Raw genomic sequence first — 487 nt, 5'->3', positions numbered from 1 at the left:
CTGTACTCGCCAAAGGAGCCCCCGAACGGCAACGCCTTCCCCCCCTTCCACCCAGGCACCATGCTGGATCGAGATGTGGGGTGAGCTGGGGCCCGGGGAGGGGTCTGCAAGGTTTGGGGTGCTCTGTGGTCCGCACCCCAGGGTCCCTCTGTGGTGCTCTCCAGCAGCGCACGGAGACTGCGGCGCATGGAGTTGAGTTAGTGCAAGGGGAGAGATGGGATCGGAGCAAGATGGGTGGGTCTGGGTGGAGAAAGGGCGATATTTGGGATGAAGGGAGCTCTGTGGGGCCAAGCCCCTGGCCAGGCCAAGCCCCTGGGATGACCCAGGACAGGGAGTGCTTCCAGCTTCTGCCAAACCAGCCCTTTCTCCAACCTCCGTCCTGCCTCGCACCAGCCCCAGCTGCAGAGGAGCCGGGCATGTCTCCGGAGAGCCAGAGGCCAGGTCCCAGGGGTGGTGGAGCAGCCACCGATGAGGGAGCCGAGGACCG

At 65.5% G+C, this 487-nt stretch overlaps 1 protein-coding gene across 1 annotated transcript in view; it reads left to right on the top strand.

The window, feature by feature from the left end:
* The first annotated feature begins 6 nt into the window (after positions 1-6).
* LDB1 (LIM domain binding 1) overlaps positions 7-487 on the top strand; it is a 3,530-nt gene continuing 3,049 nt past the window's right edge. The window contains exon 1 of the mRNA XM_009573554.1: positions 7-80. Within this exon, the coding sequence (XP_009571849.1) occupies positions 61-80 (20 nt within the window). The 5' untranslated portion in view covers positions 7-60. The remainder of the gene's footprint in view (positions 81-487) is intronic.

Source organism: Fulmarus glacialis, unplaced genomic scaffold (assembly GCF_000690835.1).
Source record: "Fulmarus glacialis isolate BGI_N327 unplaced genomic scaffold, ASM69083v1 scaffold32402, whole genome shotgun sequence".
Classification (NCBI taxonomy): Eukaryota; Metazoa; Chordata; class Aves; order Procellariiformes; family Procellariidae; genus Fulmarus; species Fulmarus glacialis.
The sequence above is the reverse complement of the archived record's forward strand: the minus strand, read 5'-3'. Positions and strand labels throughout refer to the sequence as shown.